A 23,412-nucleotide genomic window follows, 5' to 3' on the forward strand; every position below is an offset into this window, starting at 1 on the left:
CTGGGTATAGGCTGAGCTAACTTTGGGAGAATTTTTTTTTTTTTTCTGAGACAGGGTCTCACTCTGTTGCCCAGGCTGGAGTGCAGTGGTGTGATCTTGGCTCACTGCAACCTGTGCCTCCCAGGTTCAAGCAATTCTTCCACCTCAGCCTCCTGAGTAGCTGTGGAGCTGGAATTACAGGTGGAAGAGCCACCATGCCCAGCTAATTTTTTTTTTTTTTTTTTGAGACAGAGTCTTACTCTATCATCCAGGCTCAAGTGCAATGGCATGATCTAGGCTCACTGCAACCTCTGCCTCCTGGGTTCAACCTCTGCCTCTTGTGCCCCAGCCTCCCCAGTAGCTGGGACTACAGGCGCATGCCATAAGGCCTAGCTATTTTTTTTGGTCGAGATGGGGTTTTGCCATGTTGGCCAGGCTGGTCTCAAACTCCTGGCCTCAAGTGATCCACTTGCTTCAGCCTCCTGAAGCACTGGGATCACAGACATGAGCCACTGTGCCCAGCTTTTTTGTTTTGTTTTTGAGACGGAGTTTTGCTCTTGTTGCCCAGGTTGGAGTGTAATGGTGTGATCTCAGCTCACTGCAACCTCTGCCTCCCTGGTTCAAGTGATTCTCCTACCTCAGCCTCTCAAGTAGCTGGGATTACAGGCATGTGCTACCACATTGGCTATTTTTTTGTATTTTTTAGTAGAGATGGGGTTTCTCTATGTTGGTCAGGCTGGTCTCGAACTCCTGACCTCAGGTGATCTGCCCATCTCGGCCTCCCAGTTGAGGTCGAGGCTGGTCTCGAACTCCTGACCTCAGGTGAAACTGCCCAGTGGCGTTTCACTCTGTCGCCCAGGCTGGAGTGCAGTGGCACAATCTCAACTCACTGCAACCTTTGCCTCCTGGGTTCAGGCAATTCTCCTGCCTCAGCCTCCCGAGTAGCTGGGATTACAGGCATGTGCCACCATTCCTGGCTAATTTTTGTATTTTTAGTAGAGACAGAGTTTCACCATATTGGTCAGGATGGTCTTCAACTCCTCATCTTAGGTGATTTGCCCACCTTGGCCTCCCAAAATTCTGGGATTACAGGCATGGGCCACTGTGCCTGGCCCTGGCTTTTTTTTTTTTGAGACAGAGTCTTGCTCTGTCACCCAGGCTGGAGTATGGTGGTGCGATCTTGGCTTACGGCAACCTCTACCTCCCAGTTCAAGCAATTCTTCTGCCTCAGCCTCCCAAGTAGCTGGGATTATAAGCACCTGCCGCCATGCCTGGCTAATTTTTGTATTTTTAGTAGAGATGGTGTCTTGCCATCTCGAACTTCTGACCTCAGGTATCTGTCTACTGTGGCTTCCCAAGGTGCTAGGATTACAGATGTAAGCCACCCTGCCTGGCCAGAAATTTCTTATGGTTTATAGTTTAAATGATAATAGTCTTTCTCAAAATGAAAACACCTTCATAAAGCTAATTAAAAAGGTACAAGTTTAGGATTACGAAAGGGGCCCGAGTTCTCATATTACCAGTCATTGTTCCAGAGGTCACAAGATTTGCAACTTCCCTAGTTATTCCTGTAAATAACATCACTACTGTAGAACCTAAGATTGGCTTTTTAAGATGTCTTTTCTGAGTTTTGCATTTCTGATGACTGGATGATTCCACTGCGACCAGTGACTCCTCTGTGGCCCCCACCCAGAACTAGACTCAGCAGAGGACTGTTTTCCACACCCCTATGATTGCATCCCCAACCAATCAGCAGCACACATTCCCTAGATCTTTGCTTACCAAACTATCCTTGAAAAACCCCAGCCTCAGAATTTTGGGGGAGGCTGATTTGAGTAATAATAAAATTCTGGTTTCCCATTTAGCTGCTTCTATGTGTATTAAGCTCTTTATTGCAATTCTTCCATCTTGATAAACTATCTATCTCAGCGGCAGGTAAGATTAACCCACTGGGGAGTTACAGTGGCAGTCTAGAAAGTCTGGACTGAGAAGCCAGTGGTAATTTTTTCTTTTTAGATGGGGTCTTGCTCTGCTGCCCAGGCTGGAGTATAGTGGTGTAATCACAACTCACTGCAGTCTTGACTGCCTGAAATCAAGTGATCCTTCTGCCTTGGCTTCCCAAGTGGCTGGGACCACAGGCAGATGCCACCATGCCCAGCTAATTTTTTTATTATTTGTAGAGACAAAGTCTCGCTATTTTGCCCAGGCTGGTCTTGAACTTCTGGACTCAAGCAGTCCTCCTACCTCAGCCTCCCAAAGTGCTGGGATTACAGGTGTGAGCCACCGCAAGTCGCCAACAGTGGTAGTTTTTAAGCAAGAAAGTAACATGATCAGTTTTATCTGTTAGTAAGGTAATTCTGGTAGCAGTGTGGAAGAAAGCCTGGAATAAGGAAACTGAAGGAAGGGAGACCAGTTACAATATTCTAAGAGATGAGATAATCGAGGGGTTAAAGTATTGCAGCTAGATAAACCTGAATTGCTGCATACTTCCCACTACCTCTCCTAGCCCCCATTTAAAGAAGCTCTGCATGCTAACACAGGACCACACAGATGGAGTGTAGGTAGGAAAGCAAGATAGAGACAGAGACTGAGGAGGGTAAGGAAAATTATGAACCCCGGAGCTACACAGTTCATGGTTTTTGTAATTTTTAAAGGATCAAGTGAAACATCTTTGAAAAATTCTGTGTTAAGCTGTGAGCTCTTGTATTGAATTACAATGTGATTTTTCTCCCGATCTTTTGATGGAGATTGAAGAATTTCCATGTGAATACAAAGAATGAAACAACACTTACTCTTAGCTCTTTTTCTCCCCTTTTAATGCTTCAAATGAGTGTGGGCAGCAAATGTCTCTCCTCCATTGAAAAACAAGTCAGTTTCCTTTGAAGAAGTGACAAAGCATGGACAGCTGGAGGATTTCAGAGCAATGATATTTACATTATGGACCAAACAGAACTGTCACTGCAAGAGGCAATCAGACAAGCCTTGGCACATAGCCCCATCAGGCAGAGCCATTCAAGAGGATCAGTGATTTGAAGAGAGGCTATGAAACAGCTCTGCCAGGTCCCACCCACCTCTGCTGGAGCTAAGCATTAGGTCAATCCCCATAATGCAGTTGGCTTAGAAAAATAATGAAGGAAACAATTACTCTTCCCACTTCCTAGTTAAAGTGGAGGCAGCTCAGAGCTGTGCCAAGAAGTGATACAAAGCTACAGTGAACCATTGTGAACACCCTGGGCCTAAAGGCTATGAGCTAGATGCAGTGCCCTGGTCAACCTTACTTTCTCCTTTCCCTCTTATACACAGCCTTCCTAGAAACACCAGTCTTATCTCACGAAATCATAAGCTCTTCTCAAGCAATCACAAAGGAGAACAATAGACTTTACTACTAACTGTAAACAAACAATCCCATCAAATTAAAAAGATAAAATAATTGCTATGAATAGAGCAAAGAATATTCTTAATAAAGAAACAGATAGAAATGTTCAAACAACATATAAAATATTTTCAAAGAAATAAAAAATTAAAATAAGATGCTATTTCTCCTCCAACTAAATTAACTGATTTAAAACAATTTTCTTTTCTTTTTTTTTTTTTTGAGACCACTCTCTTGCTCCGGCTGGAGTGCAGTGGCACAATCTGGCTCACCACAACCTCCACCTCCCGGGTTCAAGTGATTCTCCTGCCTCAGCCTCCCGAATAGCTGGGACTACAGGCACGTGCCAACATGCCCAGCTAATTTTTGTATTTTTAGTAGAGTTGGGGTTTCACTATGTTGACCAGGCTGGTCTCGAACTCCTGACCTCATGATCCGCCCGCCTCAGCCTCCCAAAATGCTGGGATTATGTGATGCCTGGCCTGAAACAATTTTCATTACTGATAAGAGTGCTTTGAGAACAGTTACTGTCACATAATGGGAGTCTGAGTATAAACTGATAAAATCTCTGAAAAATAATTGGCAATATTATAGCAAAAGACTTGAAGATATTCATATAATTTCACCCTGTAATTCCATTTCTATAAATCTATCCTAAGGAAAATACATTACTCAGGAAATCGTTGCTTAATAGATGAAATAATCAGATTATAAATAAGAATATTTGGAAAAAAGGTATTTCCCTAATGTTATTTATAAAACTGGAGAACAATACAATATTCAACAATGAAAGATCAATATACCTCAATAACAGAATGCCATATAGGCAAAACTGTGACTGTAAATAATTTTTTGATGAAAGAAGAAAATGCTTATAATACTCAATGAAAAAAGCAGATTATTCTTATTATATTTTGTTTTTGAGACAGAGTCTTGCTCTGCTGCCCAGTCTGGAGTGCAATGGCGCAGTCTTGGCTCACCACAATCTCCACCTCCCGTATTCTAGCCATTCTCCTGCCTCAGCCTCCTGAGTAGCTGGGATTATAGCCATGTGCCACCATGCCTAGTTAATTTTTTTGTATTTTTAGTACAGATGGGGTTTCACCATGTTGCCCAGGTTGGTCTCGAACTCCTGACCTCGTGATCCAGCCCACCTCGGTCTCCCAAAGCATTGGGATTACAGGTGTGAGCCACTGTGCCCAGCCCCAATTTAAACTGTGATTTCAAGCATATATTCTCACTATATATATGAAAATAAAACAATGGAAAGAAATACACTAAAATGTTCACAATAGTTTTCTCACAGTAGTGGAATTATGAGTGTTAAAGCAAACTAAATATGGCCTGAGAAGGACTCTGTATTCCTTTATTTGAGTCCTTGTGGACAAACTGCATCCTAACTTAATAGGTAGACAAGAATGAAAACCTAACTTAGGAGTATGTGCCTGTACAAATAGCTGAGACTTGGTTAATCCAAGCAGCCATACTTCAACCACTCATACACTGCTGAGTGTTCAGTGTTCAAATAAGGCAAATACCAAGCTGTAACCAATCTAGTTGTTTCTATACCTCAATTCTGATTTCTATATTTCACTTCCTTTTTTTGTCTATAAATTGTCAAATGCCTCTGACCATGAGGCATCCCTGGAGTCTTTCTGAATTTCTGATATTCAAACTTTAACAGCCAGGGACTCCTTGCAAAACACAGAGGAGGTGTCACAGACCCTGTTCTGGAAAAAAACTCCGTTTTCCTCATGAAACCCCAGGAATGGATAGTGGATAGATTCCTCTGAAAATTTAAGGCTAAATATACTTTTAACAATGGCTAATGGCAGTTATCAGGGAATACCTGGCTCTTTGCACATTTACATCAGAGAACCATGCTCTTGGGTACCTAGAAGTTGTGGAAACGTCTCCACTCCCCACTGAGAGATAAGGCTCCCATGGGAAATGGGCTAATTCTCTCTGTTGGGGATCCAGAATCTGGTATAAAAATGGGACCCTTCATTTTGGGTTTCTGTTTTTGTCTTCTAGCTGTGCCTGCTTATTAGACCCTAGAAACTGCATGTTTTCCTAGCCCTGTTTCTTGAAGAGCTCTACCTTGAGGCCAGTAATCCAAATAAGAAACTGACAAATGAAAAATCTTACAACTACTGGCTCTTCTTCTCTCTGTCTGTATAGTTACATACATGTTATGTGTGTGATGTTTATGTAAAAGAGCTCTAATTGGCATAAAGAAAAGTAAATGCTTTAATAAAATTAAAGATTATTGGTAAAATAAAGATGTTTGGTCTAAATTAGGCAGGTCAGATATTAGGTTTGCTAAATGCCTTAAGGTCATAAACTGCTGTGACTTTGAAAATTCCTTCCAGAGCACATGTTTTTTCCCCCCAAGATATAAGTCCTGGGTCTGGGGGGTTACAGTGACAAGAGATCTGCCTGTCTCGCAGCCACCTAAGACCACGATTCTGTCTATAAGTTGCCCTAATAAATCACCCAAAACTGACAAACTAGCTTTGTCTGCCTTCTTCTTTGCTTTCACAGCTCCTTCTGCACCTAGGGGCTGCTTTGGGATAAATAACTCTTTCACAAAACAGCGTGACTTCTCCTTCTTCCACCCCTCAATTACCAAGCACTGCTGATTCTATCCCCTAAATCTCTGTCAAAACTTTCAACTTCTCTTCATCTTTACTGCCAATACGTGGTTCATACTACTGTCATCATTTGCCTGGATTCCTATACCTGCTTTTAATTGGTCTCTGTCCCTCTAGTCTTATTCACAAAATCTATCCTTCATATTGTACACAGACAAAAAAGAGAGTTTATTTTTTTTTTTTTGAGACAGTCTCAATCTGTCACCCAGGCTGGAGTGCAGTGGAGTAATCATGGCTCACTGCAGCTCTGCCCTCCCGGGCTCAAGTGATCCTTCCACCTCAGCCTCCTAAGTAGCTGGGACTATGGGCATGTGCCACCAGGCTAATTTTTTTTATTTTTAAATTTTTTGTAGAGATGGGGTCTCCCTATGTTGCCTAGGCTGGTCTTGCACTTCTGGGTTCAAGTGATCCTCCTGCCTACCTCCAAGTAATCCTCCCTTCTCAGCCTCCCAAAGTGCTGGGAATACAAGCATGAGCCACCACACCCAGCTGACAGAATACTTCTTTTTTTTTTTTTTTTTGAGGCAGAGTCTCATACTGTCACCCAGGCTGTAGTGCAGTGGCGCAATCTTGGCTCACTGTAATCTCTGCCTCCTGGGTTCAAGCAATTCTTGTGCCTTAGCCTGAGTAGCCAGGACTACAGGTGTATACCACCATGCCCAGCTAATTTTTCTGTATTTTTTAGTAGAGACAGGGTTTCACCATGTTGGCCAGGATGGTCTTGATCTCCTGACCTCGTGATCCGCCCACCTCGGCCTCCCAAAGTGCTGGGATTACAGGTGTGAGTCACCTTGCCTGGCCCTCAGAATACTTCTAAAGTACAATCTGATCATGTATCTTCTTCCTTCAACCCATCCTCTATTTTGTAGACACAGTTATTTTTCTCAAGTATGAATCAGATCCCATCTCCTTACATTTACTTATTTATTCCTTTTTTTTTTTCTTTTTTCTCTGCTTGGATCAGGTCATTCCTTACACTTATTTATTGCTCAGGATAGTGATTACTTTTGTGTATGTGGTAGGGTAGGAGGATAGAATGAGGGTAGTTTCTGGAATGCTGGCAATGTTCTATTTCTTAAACTGAATATACTGCTTAGAAGGTATGTTCGCTTTGTGAAAATTTATCAAGTCATAACACCCTTCTCTAAATATGATCTCTGCTTGAAAGCCTTTCATAACATTTGTAGGCTTCTATGCTCTCACAGTAAAGACAGTTATGTGTACTGTTTTTTTGACTCTGTATCATGTGTGAGGTACTATGCTAGGAAAATAATACAGATCATTTCACATTCTTATAGCAATAAGAATAGTATTACTATTCTTATTTTATTTTTTGCAATTTTTGTAGCAATGGCATCTTGCTATGTTACCTAGGCTGGTCTGGAACTCCTGGGTTCAGCCCATCCTCCTACTTCGGCCTCCCAAAATGCTGGGATTACAGGCATGAGCCAATGCACCTGGCCCCTATTTTGTAAAGAAGGAAATCAAGGCTTAGAGAGGTTAACCTTGCCCAAGGTTAATACAACTTTTATAATTGATAGAACTGAAAGTCATTCCACATCTATCCTAAAGTCCATGGCTCTTTCCACTATACCATACTAACTAGCATCTTGTGCTTCAACTAAAGCACTTTCTACAGAATTTAGAATTCTCCGTTTGCTGTCTCTTTACCTATAAACACACAGATTTTTGGATACAGAAAGTAGAGCTTTCTTGGCTGGGTGTGGTAGCTCACACGTGTAATCCCAGCTCTGTAAGAGGCCTAGGCGGGAGGATCTCTTGAGCCCAGAAGTTTGAGACCAGACTGAGCGACAAATTGAGATCCTGTCTCTGCAAAAAATAAGGAAGTTAGCCAGTGGTAAGTGCCTGTAGCTCCAGCTACCTCAGACTTAGGAGGGAGGACCACTTAAGCCCAGGAGTTGGAGGCTGCAGTGAGCTATTATCACACTACTGCACTCCACTCCAGCCTGGTGAAAGAGCAAGACTTTGTCTCTTAAAAAAAAAAGGTAGTTTTCCCATCTTGCAAGATGGTAGGTGAAAAAGTTGAGAAGCCGGGTACTAAAGAGAAGAAACCTGAAGCCAAGAAGGCTGATGCTGGTAGCAAAGTGAAAAAGGGTAACCTCAAGGCTAAAAAGCCCAAGAAAGGGAAGCCCCATTGCAGCTGCAATCCTGTTCTTGTCAGAGGAATTGGCAGGTATTCCCGATCTGCCATGTATTCCAGAAAAGCCATGTATAAGAGGAAGTACTCAGTGGCTAAATCCAAGGCTGAAAAGAAAAAGGAGAAGGTTCTTGCAACTGTTACAAAACCAGTTGGTGGTGACAAAAACGGTGGTACCCGGGTGGTTAAACTTCACAAAATGCCTAGATATTATCCTTCTGAAGATGTGCCTCAAAAGCTGTTGAGCCACGGCAAAAAACCCTCTAGTCAGCACGTGAGAAAACTGCGAGCCAGCATTATCCCCGGGACCATTCAGATCATCCTCACTGGACGTTACAGGGGCAAGAGGGTGGTTTTCCTGAAGCAGCTGGCTAGTGGCTTGTTACTTGTGACTGGACCTGTGGTCCTCAATCGAGTTCCTCTGTGAAGAACGCACCAGAAATTTGTCATTGCTACCTCAACCAAAATTGATATCAGCAATGTAAAAAAATCCCAAAACATCTTACTGATGCTTACTTGGAGAAGCAGCTGCGGAAGCCCAGACACCAGGAAGGTGAGATCTTTGACACAGAAAAAGAGAAATACGAGATTACAGAGCAGCGCAAGATTGATCAGAAAGCTGTGGACTCACAAATTTTACCAAAAATCAAAGCTATTCCTCAGCTCCAGGGCTACCTTCGATCTGTGTTTGCCCTGACAAATGGAATTTATCCTCACAAATTGGTGTTTTAAATGTCCTAATGATCTAATTAAATAACTGATTACCTTAAAAAAAAAAGGTAAAGCTTTCCTAATTTGGAAATGTAATGAATTCTAAATATGTTTCTCTATTACTAATATTGCTAGCATTAAAAATCTAGCACTTGAAAAAACACATGATTATCAGTTCTGGTTAAACCTGACACTTTTATTATTTTGCCTTATCTGAGATCAGGCCCTCCTTGTGGCTACAAGCTTCCAGAAGCCTAAAAATGATGTCTATGGCAAAAGAAAATGGCCACTTTTGCATGGTGGCTTTTCTGTCTTTGAAAGCAAAGCAAAAGAGACTCAAAATCCCCTACATGTCTCACTTCAAATTAGTCTTTCAAAGAATTAGGAAGGAGGCAGAACAGAAAACCTACTTCTATAGGGTGTGGAACTCAAGTCAGCCAAGCAAAGGACTAAAAGCTTGGGTTTTTGTAACTTTTCTCTCAGTGGAGCTATAATTGGGAAGAAAAGCCAATTGCTGAGTTAACCCTATGCTTTGTCCTCAGGTTTGTTTTCCCCCTTCAAAGAAAGTAGATATAGGCTGGAAAGTAAACAGGAAATTATCTTAAGGGGTGCTGATTTAAAAGCTAGGTATTTGGTATACAGTATTCTGTGATATGCCTTTTTCCTTCTTGGCAAAATACTGACAGCTTCCATAAGAATAAAATATCAATGCTGTGCACAGTGCTTGAGAAAGAAAAATATGTTGAGATCTTACTCCTATTACCTGGAGAGATCAATTCAATAATTTTTTTTTTTTTTTTGAGACAAGGTTTTGGTCTATCGCCCAGGCTGAAATGCAGTGGTGTGATCACAGCCTCAAACTCTCTTTTAGGCTCAAGTGATCCTCCTACCTCACAGCTTCCAGAGTAGCTGGAACTATAGGCACATGCCATCACACCTAATTTTTCTATTTTCTATTTTCTGCAGAGATGGGGGTCTCACTTTGTTGTCCAGGCTGTTCTCAAACTCCTGAGTCCAAGTGATTCACCTGCCTCAGCCTCCCAAAGTGCTGGGATTACAGGTGTGAGCCACCTCACCTGAGCACCCAAAATATGCTAGGCATTCTTCTGGACAGTAGGACTATAACAATGAAACAAAACAGGCAAATCCATGCCCTCATATGAACTTGCCAGTTTGGTTGCTTTTATATTTACTGAGCATCTATTAATGTGTCACAAAATGAATTGAAGATGAAGTCTGTCCTCAAGGAGTTCAAAAAGATGGAAAAGACAGACATGTAAATACAATTTAATGGGAGGCAGGTAATAATTAAAGATTATCCAAGATCAGAAGAGGGAACGGTTAATGATGCCTGATAGAGATAAACATGACTATTATTATGGTAGCACTGTAAGGATATCCAATCTAAGTTGGTGGTACAAGGGGAAAAAATTGAGAGAATACTTCCTACGGGAGGAACATCTAGGGATGTATTAATAAATATTTAGGAATTTGCCAGAGAACAAAGATAGATGGAAAGGACATCAAGTAACCATTATAGTTACAGGGAAATTATTTTTAAATCTTTATCAAACCAAACATATTTTTCTCTCTGGTTTTAGATTTTCTGGCTCCATGATGATGCTTCTTTGTGGGAGTGCTTTAATTATATATATTATTCCAGTTTTTAAGTCCTCTCTAAAAAGGTTATCTTTCCTACCATAGTCTGACCCATGATGCCCTCAGATAGCATAGGCTAGCTCAACTGGGGACTCTTTATTTATAAGTCAATACAATGTGCTGTGCTGGTAGAACTTTGTCCCTTCCCTAGCAATTGATGATTTCTAGAAGTCCAAGAGATAAAAATGAATGCAACTGGCTGGGCGTGGTGGCTCACACCTGTAATCCAAGCACTTGGGAGGCTAAGGTAGGTCACCTGAGGTCGGGAGTTCAAGACCAGCCTGACCAACATGGGGAACCCCTGTCTTAAAAAAAAAAAAATGAATGTAATTAAGAAGTTCAAAGGAGACTGACTACCTTGGTTTAATCTTGGCAGCACCTGCATCTTCAGATATCAATATGGAGCCACCAAATAACAGCCCTGTTGAGTTGTGTAAGATACATATTCTTAGCTTATTATTCTTATTATTTTTTGAGACGGAGTTTCGCTTTTTGTTGCCCAAGCCGGAGTGCAGTGCTGTGATCTCGGCTCACTGCAACCTCTGCCTTCTGAGTAGCTGGGATTACAGGCACCCACCACCACACCTGGTTACGTTTTGTATTTTTAGTAGAGATGGGGTTTCACCATGTTGACCAGGCTGGTCTTAGACTTCTGACCTTAGGTGATCTGCCCACCTCAGCCTCCCAAAGTGCTGGGATTATAGGCATGAGCTACCATGCCCAGCCAATTTTGTTGTTATTAATCTCTAGGATATCTAAGGACATGTAAGGAAACCAAGTACAGCCAAATCAATGGATACCTAAACTACCGAACAGTAAGAAACCAAGACTATTACTGCCTACCTCTCACAGCACTATCTGGTCCCACATCTCTGCTTCTTAGCTCCACTCTGCTGTCTTGTGCTTACTAGAGGTTTTCTAGCTATTCCACACTTTCATCTTTTTTTTTTTTTTTCTTTTTGAGATGGAGTCTGTGTATCCCAGGCTGGAATGCAATGGCACGATCTTGGCTCACTGCAACCTCCGCCTCCCAGGTCCTAGTTCAAGCGATTCTCCCACCTCAGCCTCTCAAGTAGCTAGGATTACAGGCACAAGCCAACATGCCCAGCTAATTTTGGTATTTTTTAGTAGAGACGGGGTTTCACTATGTTGGCCAGTCTGGTCTTGAATTGCCTGCCTCGGCCTCCCAAAGTGCTGGGATTACAGGCACAAGCCACTTTGCCCAGCCCATCTATTTTTAATTTTTATTTAGAGACAGGGTCTCATTCTATCTACCAGGCTGAAGTGCAGTGGTACCATCATATATAGTTCACTTTACCTCATTCTCATGGGCTCAAGTCGTCCTCCTGCCCCAGCCCCGAGTAGGTGAGGCTATAGGTGTACACCATCACATCCAGCTAACATAACTTCATTTTGTATGTGGCTTTAATCATCACCCTGATTCTGACCTTGCCATGGCGGCCTATCCCCAACTCTTGACTTTACTTTGTAAGTCCTATCCTTATTTCTCTGCATCCTGGCATAGCTGAGGCAAGGAAGTTGTGACTGCTCTGTTATTCTTCCAAGTGTAAGTCATACACATGTGTATATAAGTATGTTGGCAATAGAGATATCCAACATCTGTGGTAGATGTTGCTGGCAATCAATTCAACAGTGATGAATTTTGTTGAGGCCGTGGCTGCATGACATTGAGCAAATGACTTTTGAGCATTTTCTTCCTCTATAATATGAGTATAATTAATACCTAATGAGAGAACTATTGTAAGAAATGAATATATGTGAAAAGCACCCAGCATAGTGCCTGGTACATGGTAGGTGCTGTTAAAGGTAATTTTCTTATTTCCTCCTCTCTTCCTGCTCTGAAGGTCCAACCCCAAGACTATAAGCACTGAATGGCAACATCAGATTCTAACACTATAAGAGGTTGACTGTAACCGTGGGTACTTCTGGACAAGAAGGAAGTAATCAGTCTTGATTCTTCCTGTTAAGAAGACTAATCTCCTTTAAGTCTCTTAAAGAGGCTAGCAGGTCTAGCAGCTTAGGGAAAGAGAGAGAAGGACAAATGGGGGCACGGGGGTGTTTCTGTACTAAGAGGAAATCAAGACTAATCCTGATATATATGTCCTGTCTCCCATGGCTTTAAGTCAGAAAGCTGGCATATTACTTGAGTCCTTCATTGGGCCAGTGCCAATCTAGGGCCCTGACTCAGGTCTAAGAGCAACTCCTACTAAGGCAAGCAAAGAGCTGGGCCAATACCTGGGCTTCCAGACCTCCTAAGAGGTCAGCTTCTTTGGGTTTAATACAGCTGACATTGTAAAAGAGGGAGAAACACTCAGTTATCAAGAGGCATCACAGTCACAATACTCAGACTAAGCTCTAATTTGGCCCTGGACATAGAATCCAACACATTTGAATTAAAATATTCAAGATATTCGGTGGAACATTCATCTATCATATTATATTCAGAAGCGGATTAAAAATGTGTAAAATGTGTAGAGTTACTTACTTCTCACCAAAGAGTACAGATTTTTCTTCTCTCTGCAGCTCTCCCTGTAGCTTTTCTGCTTAGTCAGCTGTAGAAACCCACCTCTCTTCTTTCATTATTAATGTATTAATACTAAATTGCTTCTGTTATGTCACTACATCTTCTTTCACCCATTCACCAAGCATATACTGAATGCCTTACAAATCCAGGTAGATATCCGTTCTCAAAGAATTTGAGTAGAAAATGTTAACATATAAGCAATTAACAAAACATAAATTTTGTTATGTTTCTACATAAGTAGAAAACATGAAGCTTTCCTGCATAAAGAACACAGGGTAGAATATGTTAACTCTCAGAGGTGAAATATAATGAAGGATTGCTACGGCAGTCCTTTCTTGAAGCTGTATCTCCTAGGCTTACTCTTTCCTTTGCATTCCTAACAGAGTCATCATTTGATGACCAGATGACTATAAGTGTGTCCTACTTATTTTGAAGAAATATCTTTCCCATGCAGAATGGTTTATGTTCACTTGCCAGGTTGTATCATTGCTCATTTCCTATAAAACTATTCTGTTTAAAGATCTGTAACTCCTTGCTCAGCTTTTAAGACCTTCTACATGCTGCTACTTACCACCAACCAATTCAATCCCATCTCCCACAACTTTTCTTTTTCTTTTTTCTTTTGAGATGGAGTTTTACTCTGTCACCCAGGCTGGAGTATAGTGGTGGGATCTCAGCACACTACAGCCTCTGCCTCCTGGGTTCAAGCGATTCTGCTCCCTCGGCCTCTTGAGTAGCTGGGATTACAGGTGTGCACCACCACGGCTGGTAGTGGCCAAATGAGCTACAAATAAGCTGTAACAACCAGGATGAGACGACTAGGTTTGCTGTAAAACTGCCTCCATATCCAGACACCAAAAGTCACACTCCTCTTTGACAGTATTAAGGAATCACTGTCAGTTTTTTGTAGGTGTGATAATGGTATTAAGCTATTTGTTTATTAACAAAGAAGAGCCCCCCCATATATATGTATGTATACATAAAATATATATCTATTTTAAATATCATCATTATCCTGGAAGGGTCCATATATTTTAACTATACATAATGAAGTATAATATTTACAGATGAAATTATATCAAAATGCCTTACTTTAAAACAATTTAGGGTAATGGGGGGAGAGAAATGGTGGCATATATAAAATCAAATTGACAATGAATTGCTAATTGTTGAAACTGTGTGATGGATATATGGGAGTTCATTATTTTCTTCACTTTTGCATTTATGTGAAATTTTCCATAATAAATGGTTTCTTTAAAAGTCATCCTTTCTAACATAGTTGTATCCCCTTTTGACCATCAAGGCCTAGGATCATTTCATATAGCTTCATTTTCATTTGGAAGTGAAAAATAAACCCTTCAGTGGCCAAGAGTTAATTTCATTTTTGGAATACAAACAGTCCAGACTGGTAATTGAGAAACAGGTCTTGGATCACCCTCTAGATCTTGACAACAAGTTACCCTGCTATCTAAAAAGCAAGGTCTCCACATTCCACCATGGAGCTTAGGCTATAATTTCTATGAGGGCAGGGCCATATCTGTTTATTTATCATTGATCCCATGGTTGCTCTAGCACAATTGCCTCTTGAGTGCTTAATAAGCCTATGTTGATGGAATGAAAACATTTTTCAGAGGTCAGAAGGGAGCAGGGCAACAGTGTCCTTGGTAGGGGAAATAGAGAGAAAACAATCCTTGGGAAAGCTAAAAGTCCAAATGATTTGGTTTGTCATTGGCTCTATATGGGCGTCCCCATAGGAACTTTAGCAAGTGTTGTCGGGGGCAAGGGGTAGGACACTGAAAGAAAAATCATTAAGGGGCAGAGGAACAATCCTCCTTCCTCTTAATATTCTGATATATGTTCAAGTCCACCAGCCAAAGGCAGAGATAGCATTTAAACTCAGGTTCTCAAATTGTTTTCTCCAGATGGTCTGAGATACCACTTGCTATGGTGGTATCTGTTCACCTACGTAAGTTTCTGCCTTGAATAGCACTGGCGAACTTTCCAAACTTATCCAGCAGTCATCAAGGGAATCTAGCTGCTCCTTTTCTTAACCATGCAGTTATTAAATCTTTCCCACCTGTTCCTTTGAGAACTGTAGCTGCTTTTCTTATAAAAAAAAAATCCTTGAGACCAACTGCAAAAGGGGTTTTCTCTTTGAAAACCCAGTTCCTGTGATCTGCCAGACACAATCTCTGGAAGGTATTTAAGTCCTATAATTCTGTTCTCAAAAAAAAAAAAAAAAAAAATCAGAAAATGTGCCAAATTTTGTTTCTCTGCATTCATGAAAGTTTACTCATTGAGGTGGGTTTCTTTTCTAAAATTGGGGGGAAACATGCTCTCCTTTTTCTCCTCTTTTGTGGTAAGTCTCTAGCCCTTTGCTAAGAGGGCCTATCTATTGGATAATTGCCTAGGAGAAGAACATGTAATTAGAGACAAATAGCATAAGGGCTGTGGAGCTTGCTCCTGTTGAAGGAGGGAAGAAGAGCCTGGAACTGGACAGAAAGAGGCATCATGGGTTACTGTAAGTGTTATAAACTATTTTACCGATTTATTATAACACATGCTGCAAAAATACAAGCAGGGGACTCTGGTACAGATAAAATTATGTTGATGACATAATTTCATCTCTAAAACAAAAATGAGAACTGTGCTATTGTGCTATTTTTAGAAACTGGTTATCTAATTACGAAGATTTAAAATTTAATGGATTCACAAGGTAGCTTGTTAAGCACTGTATGTTTGACTCTACTACCCTCTTTCTTACCCATTTTCCATTAGGAAATCCACAACGTATTTTTTCAAGCAGTAGAGGTGGGCATCCACAAGGCCTGTGTGGAAATGTATTCTAGGGTGCCTGCAAAAATAAAGTAAGAAGGGGCTCACAATCAGGTAACATGGTCTCCATTCTATTATCAGGTAGTAGGCACTGATAAGTTTATGAGGGTCAGAGCCATGCTGCCTATACCCCTTTCTGGGGAGATTAGGACAGTGGACCCCAACCGTGATCCTACCATGTAAAATGTCTTTTCCCCAGAAATCCTATGGCATACTTTCTGAGGCTCTCAAGATTCTAAAGAAATCTGGAGGCTGGACACAGTGGCTCACGCCTGTAATCCCAGCACTTTGGGAGGCCGAGGTGGGTGGATCACAAGGTCAAGAGATCGAGACCATCCTGGTCAACATGGTGAAACCCCATCTCTACTAAAAATACAAAAAATTAGCTGGGCATGGTGGCGCGTGCCTGTAATCCCAGCTACTCAGGAGGCTGAGGCAGGAGAATTGCCTGAGCCCAGGAGGCGGAGATTGCGGTGAGCTGAGATCGCGCCATTGCACACCAGCCTGGGTAACAAGAGAGAAACTCCGTCTCAAAAAAAAAAAAAAAAGAAAAGAAATCTGGAGAGACATCATATCACTGATAATCTACCTCATTCTATTCAATCATCATTAATTTTTTTTTTTCCTTTGGAAACAGTCTTGCTCTGTTGCCCAGGCTAAAGTGCAGTGGTGTGATCTCAGCTCACTGCAACCTTGTCTTCCAGGCTCAAGCAATTCTTGTGCCTCAGCCTCCCATGTAGCTGAAACTACATTTGTATACTACCATGCCCTACTAATTTTTGTATTTTAGTAGAGATAGTATTTCACTATGTTGGTCAGGCTGGTTTCGAACTTCTGGTCTCAAGTGATCCACCCACCTCAGCCTCCCAGAGTGGTGGGATTACAGGTGTGAGCCACCACACCTGGCCTTTATTATAAATTCTTCCACACAATTCTTTGAACAAACATTTTCCTGCTTCTACCCTAATTATCCTGCTTTCCCCAGACCATACCTTAGCCATGTTTTCTTTTGCCTCCAGGATTTGGTATGTATTCTTCATCTTCACAGAAGATGGAGTAAAATTCTATGAATAACCCTAACTTCCTACTCTTATTTATTCCTCAGGACTAATCCCAGGATACACTTCCTCTAGGAATCTTCACTGACAACAGTGAAGTCTGTGCTACCACAACATCTGGTGTCTACCTCTATTGGATAACTTATACAGTAAAGAAACAGACTACTTCTATTTCCTTGTCTCTCTCTCCCACTAGACTGAAATTCAGTAAAGCAGAGATTTATCTTCACAGCCTTAGCACTTAGCATTGTGCCTCACACAGAGTATATGTCCAATAAATAGTTGTTGAATAAACAAATAAATAAATTAGGTCAAATTAAGGCATCTGCCTAGGTGTAAAAAATGCCATGCTTGTAATGTCTGAGGTAATTCTATTTAATAAAAATAAACACCCAGGGAAGAGACGGGAAGGAGTACAGTGAAGGAGTACAGTGAAAAAATGAAGATTCCAGTCATAGATGCCTGGTTGTGGTTCTTCTTCTAACTCTTATTGCTTTGTAGGTTATTTTCATTTTTAGAGACAGCATCTTGCTCTGGCTGGAGACGGCCACTTGCCCTGCAGGTTATTTTCATTTTTAGAAACAGCATCTTGCTCTGGCTGGAGACAGTCACTTGCCTAGGCTGGAGTGCAGTGGCATAATCATAGCTCACTGTAGCCTCTACCTCCTGGGCTCAAGTGATCCTCCTGCCTCAGCCTCCTGCAGCTGGGGCTGCAGGCATGCGCCACCACACCTGGCCATTTTTTTTATTTTTGTTTTTAGTAGAGACAAGGTCTTGCTATATTGCCCAGGCTGGTCTTGAAATCCTGAGCTTAAGCAATCCCCCTGCCTTCTCCCAAAGTGCTGGGATTACAGGTATGAGTCACCACACCTGGCTGCCTTATAGTTTTAAGAAAAATTATTCTCATGGGATCTGTATACCCCAGAAACAATTTATCCAAGAAGTTATGGTGTACAATGCTGGGCTTCTATTCTTTTGGGAAAAGTGCAATAGAAGAGTCAGAGACGCTGGGTTAGGTGGCTCACGCCTGTAATCCCTGCACTTTGGGAGGCTGAGGCGGGCTGATGGCGAGGTCAGGCATTTGACACCAGCCTGGTCAACATGGTGAAACCTCGTCTCTACTAAAAATACAAAAAAATTAGCCGGGAGTGGTGGCAGGTGCCTATAAGCCCAGCTACTCGGGAGGCTGAGGCAGAAGAATTGCTTGAACCCAGGAGGCATTGGTTGCAGTAAGCCGAGATTGTGCCACTGCACTCCAGCCTGGGAGACAGAGCAAGACTCTGGCTCAAAGAAAAAGAAAAAAGAAGAGTCAGAGACTTGGGAATCCCACACCCATACCACACACAAGTCAATAAATGTATACAATGAGGATGAAGAAGCAAGTAAAAGCTACTTTCCCGGTTTAACGTTCTGAAATTCTCAACTTCTAAGAAATTCCTTAAGGAATAGATTGTAGCAAATGTTGAGTATGACTGTAGCAAATGTGATTTGTGGCACTTTGGGAGGCTGCAGTGGGCAGATCACTTGAGCTCAGGAGTTTGAGACCAGCCTGGGCAACCTGGTGAAATCTCGTCTCTCCAAAAATTATAAAAACTAGCTGGGCGTGGTAGTGCATGCCTGTAGTTTCAGCTACTTGGGTTGGGGGTGAGGTGGGAGAATCACCTGAGGCCAAGAGGTTGAGGCTGCAGTGAGCCATGACTGTACCACTGCACTCCAGTCTGGGCAACAGAGCAAGACCCTGTCTCAAAAAAAAAAAAAATTCCATAAAATTTCCCCTTTCTTGCCAGGTGCAGTGGTGTGGTGTGTGCCTACAGTTTCAGCTACTCAGGAGGCTGGGGCAGGAGTATCACTTACACCCAGAAGTTTGAGGATAGTCTGGGCAACAGAGTGAAATCTCTCTCTCTCTCTCTCTCTCTCTGTGTGAGACAGGGTCTTGCTCTATTGCCTAGGCTAGAGTGAAGTGGGGCAATCACAGCTCACTGTAGCCTCGAGCTCCTCGGCTCAAGCTATTCGCCTGCCTCAACCTTCTGAGTAGCTAGGACTACAGGCATGCATCACCATTCCCTGCTAATTTTTCAAATTATTTGTCGACAGGGTCTCACTATGTTGCCCAGGCTGGTCTTGAACTCCTGGGCTCAAAGGATCCCCCTCTCTTGGCCTTCCAAAATGCTAGGATGTCAGGCATGGACCACCCTGCCTAGCTGAGACCTTGACTCTTAAAAAAAAAAATTCCTGGCCGGGCATGGTGGCTCACACCTGTAATCCCAGCACTTTGAGAGGCTGAGGTGGGAGGATCATGAGGTCAAGAGATTGAGACCATCCTGGACAACATGGTGAAACTTCATCTCTACTAAAAATACAAAAATTAGCTGGGCTTGGTGGCGTGTACCTGTAGTCCCAGCTACTTAGGAGACTGGGGCAGGAGAATTGTTTAAACCCAGGAGGCAGAGGCTGCAGTGAGCCAAGATCATGCCACTGCACTCCAGCCTGGTGACAGAGTGAGACTCCATCTCAAAAAAAAAAAAAAAAAACCTCCCCTTTCTTACTCCTCTATGAAGCCATTAATCTGTTAGATTGGGTCACCTGTCTTATAGAACATCCATGTTCTGAATTTGACTGATTGCTTTTAGTGTCTTTTATTTTTATTTATTTATTTACAGATGGGATCTCACTCTTGTCACCCAGGCTGGAATGCGATGGCACTATCTTAGCTCACTGCAGCTTCCAACTCTTCAGCTCAAGCAATCCTCCCACCTCAGCCTCCTGAGTAGCTAAGACCACAGGTGCAAGCTGCCACACTTGGATAATTTTGTATTTTTGTATGCGGTTTCACAGTGTTGCCCAGGCTAGTCTTGAGCTCCCAGCCTAAAGCGATATTCCTACGTTGGCCTCTCAAAGTGCTTGTATTATGGGCATGAGCCATTGTACCTAGCCTATGTCTTAAAAAACAAAAACAAACAGCTTTATGGAAGTATAATTTACATAGCATAAAATTTACCTGTTTTAGGCATACAATTTAATGATTTTTAGAAAATGTACAGAGTTATAAAACAATCCAGTTACAGAACATTTCTTTTACTCAAATAAGATCTCGCCTGACAGTTTATAATCAAACATTCCCCTTTCCAACTCATTAAAGAGGTTCTGCACAGCAAAAGAAACTAGCAATAGAGTAAACCGACAACCTACAGAATGGGAGGAAATATTCTCAAACTATGCAACTGGCAAAGGTGTAATATCCAACATCTATAAGGAACTTAAAACAACAAGCAAAAAACAACCCCATTAAAAAGTGGGCAAAGGACATGAACAGACACTTCTCAAAAGAAGACATACAGGCGGCCAACAAACACATAAAAAAATTCTCAACGGCCGGGCGTGGTGGCTCAAGCCTGTAATCCCAGCACTTTGGGAGGCCAAGGCGGGTGGATCACGAGGTCAAGAGATCGACACCATCCTGGTCAACATGGTGAAACCCCATCTCTACTAAAAATACAAAAAATTAGCTGGGCATGGTGGCGCGTGCCTGTAATCCTAGCTACTCGGGAGGCTGAGGCAGGAGAATTGCCTGAACCCAAGAGGCGGAGGTTGCGGTGAGCCGAGATCGAGCCATTGCACTCCAGCCTGGGTAACAAAAGCGAAACTCCATCTCAAAAAAAAAAATCTCAACATCACGAATTGTCAGAGAAATACAAATCAAAGCCACAATGAGATACTACTTCATACCAGCCAGAATGGTTACTATTAAAAATTAAACAACAGCAATAACAGATGCTGGTGAGACTGTGGAGAAACAGAAATGTTTATACACTGATGGTGGGAATGTATATTAGTTCAGCCACTGTGGAAAGCAGTTTGGAGATTTCTCAAAGAACTAAAACTAGAACTATCATTCAAAGCAATCCATTACTGGGTATATATCCAAAGGAAAAGAAATTGTTCTACCAAAAAGACAAGTGCACTTCTATGTTCATCACAGTACTAGTTACAATAGCAAAGACATGGATTCAACCTAGATGTCCATCAACAGTGGACTGGATAAAGGATGTAGTACAATATATATCATGAAATACTATGCAGATATGAAAACTAACAAAATCATGTCCTTTGCAGCAACATGGATACAGCTGGAGGCCATTATCCTAAGCAAAGTAATATAGAAACAGAAAACCAGATATCACATGTTCTCCCTTATAAGTGAGAGCTAAACACTGGCTACACATGGACATTAAGATGGGAACAATATGCTGGGTGCAGTGGTTAACACCTGTAATCCCAGAACTTTGGAAGATTGAGGCAGGTGGATCACTTGAGATTAGGAGTTTGAGACCAGTCTGGCCAACATAGTGAAACCCCATCTCTACTAAAAGTACAAAAACTAGCCAGGTGTGGCGGCAAATGCCTGTAATCCCAGCTACTCAGGAGGCTGAGACAGGAGAATCGTTTGCACCCAGGAGGTGGAGGTTTCAGTGAGCCAAGACTGCACACTGCACTCCAGTCTGGGCAACAGAGTGAGACTCTGTCTCCAAAAAAAAAAAAAAAAAAAAAAGATGGGAGCAATAGACATTGAGGATACAAGATGGGGGAGGGAGGGAAGACAGCAGGAGTTTTAAAAAATACCTATTTTATTTTTTTTGTACTATGCTCACTACATGGGTGATGAGTTCAATGGTACCCCAAATCTCACTATCACATAATATACCATGTAACATACTTACACGTCTAAATAACAATTGAAATAAAAAAAAATACAAACCCAATCCCCTTTCTTATCTCAGGCAATCATTAATCTGCCTTCTGTCTCTATAGATTTGCTTTTTCTGTTACTTTAAAAAAAAATGTAGCCATTCTAGTGGTGTGAAATGGTATCATCAAGGTTTTGGTCTGCATTTCCCTATGACATGATGTTGAGGATCTTGTTATGTACTTGTTAGTCATTTGTGTATCTTCTTTGGTAAAATGTTCATTCAATCTTTTGCCTATTTTGAAATTAGGTTGTTAGTGATCTTTTTGAGTTGGCAGAGTTATCTTTTCATTTCCTTCTTTTCTCAGAGATAGGGTCTCACTTCACCCAGGCATGATCAAAACTGCAGCCCAGAACTCCTGGGCTCAAGTGATCCTACTGCCTCAGTTTCCCAAGGAGGTGGGACTACAGAAGGCTTGTGGCACACCTGGCTAATTAAAAGAAAAAAAAAGTTTTTTTTTTGAGACAGAGTTTCGCTCTTGTCACCCTACAGTGCAATGGTGTGATCTCAGTTCACTGCAACTTCCACCTCCCGGGTTCAAGTGATTCTCTTGCCTCAGCCTCCCAAGGAGCTGAGATTACAGGCGCCCACCACCACATCCAGCTAATTTTTGTATTTTTCATAGAGATGGAGTTTTGCCATATTGGCCAGGCTGGTCTTAAACTCCTGACCTCAGGTGATCCGCCCGCCTGGGCCTTCCAAAGTGCTGGAATTACAGGTGTGAGCCACCATGACTGGACCCTTTAAGACCTGTTATAGAGACAGGGTCTCACTTTGTTGCCCAGGCTCTTCTCAAACTCCTGGCTTTAAGTGATCCTCCTGCCTTGGACTCCCAAATTGCTGGGATTATAGGCATGAGCCACTGGGCCTGGCCTCTTATTTTTATTTTTTTTTCTGAGGCAGGGTCTCACTCTGTCACCCAGGCTGGAGTGCTGTGGCATGATCACAGCTCACTGCTGCCTCAACCTCAGGTGATCCTCCCTCATCAGCCTCCTGAATAGCTGGGACTAGGCATGTGACACCATACTTGGCTAATTTTTGCATTTTCTTTGCAGAGACGGGTTTTGCCATGTTCCCTAGGCTGGTCTTGAACTCCTAGTTCAAGCGATCTGCCTGGTTTGGCCTCCCGAAATGCTGGGATTACAGGCGTGAGCCACTGTACCCGACCCTCGTTATCTTAATAGGGTCTTTGAGGTTCAAAATTTTTAATTTTTGAGAAATAAAATTATAAAATTATAAAATTTATAAAATCCTAACATTTAAGCTCAGGAGTTCAAGACCAGCCTGGGCAACATAAGGAAATCTCATCTATACAAAAAGTAAAGAAATATTATGTGTCATGAGTAGGTTAAAAAATAAAAATAAAAATATAGCCAGGCATGGTGGCATGTGCCTGTGGTCCCAGCTACTTGGGCGTCTGAGGTGGGAGGACTGTTTGAGCCAAGGAGTTCGAGGCTGCTGTGAGCCATGAACACACCACTGCACTCCAGCCTGAGCAACAACAGAAAAGAGACCCTCTCTTCAAAAAAAAAAAAAAAGTTCCCAAAGAAGCAGCTGCCTGCTTTGGGAAGATTACTTTTAAATGTCAAGGAGTTCAAGAATCAAGCTGTATCTGTGTTTCAATGTTTACTTATCAAAGTTTGTTCCAAATATTAACAACGCATACTGTATGTCAGGGACAAAGCTTTAGGACCT

The 23,412-nt window shown here is 42.0% G+C and overlaps 1 protein-coding gene and 1 pseudogene across 3 annotated transcripts in view; one reads left to right on the forward strand and one right to left on the reverse strand.

Moving 5' to 3' along the window:
- Nucleotides 1-23,412, reverse strand: part of EIF2B3 (eukaryotic translation initiation factor 2B subunit gamma) — a 129,961-nt gene that overhangs the window by 38,615 nt on the left and 67,934 nt on the right. For 2 of the 3 annotated variants that reach the window (XM_002750746.6, XM_078331555.1), the window contains exon 6: nt 15,844-15,933. The exons of the other annotated variant lie outside the window; for it this stretch is intronic. In XM_002750746.6, the coding sequence (XP_002750792.1) occupies nt 15,844-15,933 (90 nt within the window). The remainder of the gene's footprint in view (nt 1-15,843; nt 15,934-23,412) is intronic. 3 annotated transcript variants of the gene reach the window in all.
- On the forward strand, nt 7,908-8,921 carry LOC100395344 (large ribosomal subunit protein eL6 pseudogene; annotated as a pseudogene).

The sequence above is a fragment of the Callithrix jacchus genome, chromosome 7 (assembly GCF_049354715.1).
Source record: "Callithrix jacchus isolate 240 chromosome 7, calJac240_pri, whole genome shotgun sequence".
In the NCBI taxonomy this organism is placed as follows: domain Eukaryota; kingdom Metazoa; phylum Chordata; class Mammalia; order Primates; family Cebidae; genus Callithrix; species Callithrix jacchus.